Below are 2,760 nucleotides of genomic sequence, written 5' to 3'. Positions count from 1 at the left end.
AGATAGATGATAGATAGATAGATAGATAGATAGATAGATGATAGATAGATGTTGATTGATAGAGAAATAGATGATTTGTAAATGATAGAAGATAGAGGATTAATAAATAAATGATAGAAGATAAGTAGGTAGATACACAGATGTTGGTTGATAGAGAAATAGATGATTGATAAATGATAGATGATAGATGATTAATAAATTATAGAAGATAGAAGATAGATGATAGAGAGATAGATAGATGATAGATAGATAGATAGATGATAGCTAGATCGATAGATAGATGATAGATAGATAGATGATAGATAGACAGATAGATGATAGATAGATAGATGATAGATAGATAGATAGATGATAGATAGATAGATGATAGATAGATGATAGATAGATAGATAGATAGATAGATAGATAGATAGATAGATGATAGATAGATAGATAGATAGATGATAGATAGATCGATAGATCGATAGATAGATGATAGACAGACGGACATATGGTAGATAGACAGATGGATATGCTCATATATGGGATGATCATTGATCTCGGGGCTCTTTTTGGCCTATTCCTCCCCCAGCACATCTGTGATAACGTTAAGAACACAAGGCCCATTTGCAGCAATACCAACAGCTGCTGTTAGTCTCAGGGAAGATGTTTGGCACCTGATGTCATCAGCACTTTCAGAAGCCAGCTTGTGCATTTATTCTGCAGGAATGCTGGGTCTCAAACCAGGACTTCCCACAGCTAAGCACTGCTCTTTCACTGAATTACATTCCTGGCCTCAGGTCCAGCTTCTTCACACATAAACCAGCAGAGTCCCTGTCTTCAGATGCCGTGCTTAAAAAAAGCTGTTCCCAGGAGTGTGGTGTGTCAGAGCCTGTCACTCGCTGATCTGCTTTGGTTCAGTGTTTTCAAGTGGGGTGTGATGTCCCCGACCTAACTATGAGCCTTCTCCACGCAGGTCTGTGAGAACTCCTGACATCTGAAGCTTGACTCCCAAGTTTCCATAGCAACAGGAAAAAGAAGAAAAAATTGAATATCCAAATCTGAAGATTGCCACTTACAGCTCTCGAACTTCACACCCAGGCCTCAATGTTCCAGATCCTCCTTTTGTTTGGGATTTCGTTTGCTTTATACTTCAGCATTTTGACAGCATCTTCTCCCCTCCTTTAATTGATGGAACCCTCTGAATTTCCCCTGAGTGTTTAAAGATCATGCCATGTAACTTGACCTTCCAGGAGCAGGAACAGTGACTACTTTGTCTGATGTGTTGACACGTTGCTAGCCACTGCTCCACACACGCAACTGTGCGGTGGGTTCGTATCTGTATATGTATGAGTATCTGTCTGTGTATATACATGGTATTTATATAGGAGACTACAGGAGCAGCCTGCTTTGGAGATGGTCAGACAGCGGGTAGACGCTCAGACAGCTGAACCCTCCAGAACCTTAGCAAAACGCACAGCCCAAGGTCAGGCCACCAAGCCATCACTTGTGCGCAAAGCTGGAATTCCACCAACCTGTTCAGTCTAAACTCTGAATGCTGAAGGACCAGCCAGGCAGGTCCAGAGAGAGGGAGGGATGAAGGGGAGGGGAGGAAGAAGAGAAAGGAAGTCCTCTCTCCTTAGTAGGGGAACTGCCACTACTTCCCACTGCCACCAAACGCCATGACCCTGACTCCCAGGTGGGGAGATACAAGGAATCTTGCCATGCAATGCTAAGAAAGGGCTGAACTTTTCTCCCATAGGCAAGAATCTGTGTTTGTATGTCCCCCAAATCCACAGCCCCACAGTCCTCATGGTGACATGGATCATGGTGGGGAACTTCCCCTTTCTTGGCATACGTACATTTGCAGATGTCATCATGACGTACCTATGAAGAGACCAACAGGTACCATCGTGTATGCACATATATACCCACACGTATAGACACGCATTACGCATATACACACTGTTTGTTTCATATATACAGACATAAATTAGCGTAAACCCAGGTAGTTTTACAAGTACCCTTCTGTGTGACTCAACTACCGTTGTCTGCAAACCTGAAAATAAAGAATTGTTCATTACAGTATGAAAAGTCATTGATTTTTCTCCTGTGAGCATGTCAGGCCAGAGGAAAATTAGTGCTTGTACCAAGATTGTCTTCGTGCTGATAAACCATACATGAACTGTCAAAGCTCACGCCAAATTTTTTTCTATCAAATAAAACTTGTGAGAGCCTGTGGCTTTTATTAGAGCTCACCACAAGCTAGGGTAAGGTAAGTGTCTTAGTCTATTTTAATGCCATTGCTTACTAAGGTTTTAACCACACACACACACACACACACACACACTCACACACACACGCTTTCTTATGCAATCTATGTTGGCCCTGTGCTTTTGAGTTTGCCTTCTGTGGGCGGTAGAAGTCATGTTGTCTTTGTTGTAGTAAAGATTATGCAGGTAGAGTTCCATAACTGTATTTGTTTCAATAGTCAATCTTTTTGGAACATATAGTATGCATAGTTTTTTTCCATTAAAATAAATGGGTATTGGTGGTTAAAACTGCTGGGCAGTAGCTCTTCTAATTTCTACATCGTGTCTAATTTCGCCAACACTGGGTTCACATTTCCCACTATTCAGGATCCCTGTCCTTTGCTGTTAAGGTGAATGGGTCTAGAAAACCAGAAGAGGATGGTTGGAGAGAGCTCAGCAGTTAAGAGCACTTGCTTCCCAATCATGAGAGCCGAAGTTCGGATCCCCACTGTGCCACAGTAACTCAGCA

At 42.0% G+C, this 2,760-nt stretch overlaps 1 protein-coding gene across 1 annotated transcript in view; it reads left to right on the top strand.

Moving 5' to 3' along the window:
* Window positions 1–2,540, top strand: part of Cdh13 (cadherin 13) — a gene marked incomplete at its 5' end in the record, with an annotated part of 301,949 nt that extends 299,409 nt beyond the window's left edge. Inside the window, 1 exon segment of the mRNA XM_008827928.3 lies at window positions 956–2,540. Coding sequence (XP_008826150.1) covers window positions 956–963 — 8 coding nt within the window.
* Between the last annotated feature and the right edge of the window lie 220 nt (window positions 2,541–2,760).

The sequence above is a fragment of the Nannospalax galili genome, unplaced genomic scaffold, assembly GCF_000622305.1.
Source record: "Nannospalax galili isolate Female #2095 unplaced genomic scaffold, S.galili_v1.0 scaffold933, whole genome shotgun sequence".
Classification (NCBI taxonomy): Eukaryota; Metazoa; Chordata; class Mammalia; order Rodentia; family Spalacidae; genus Nannospalax; species Nannospalax galili.
This window is presented reverse-complemented; position numbering and strand designations above follow the sequence as displayed.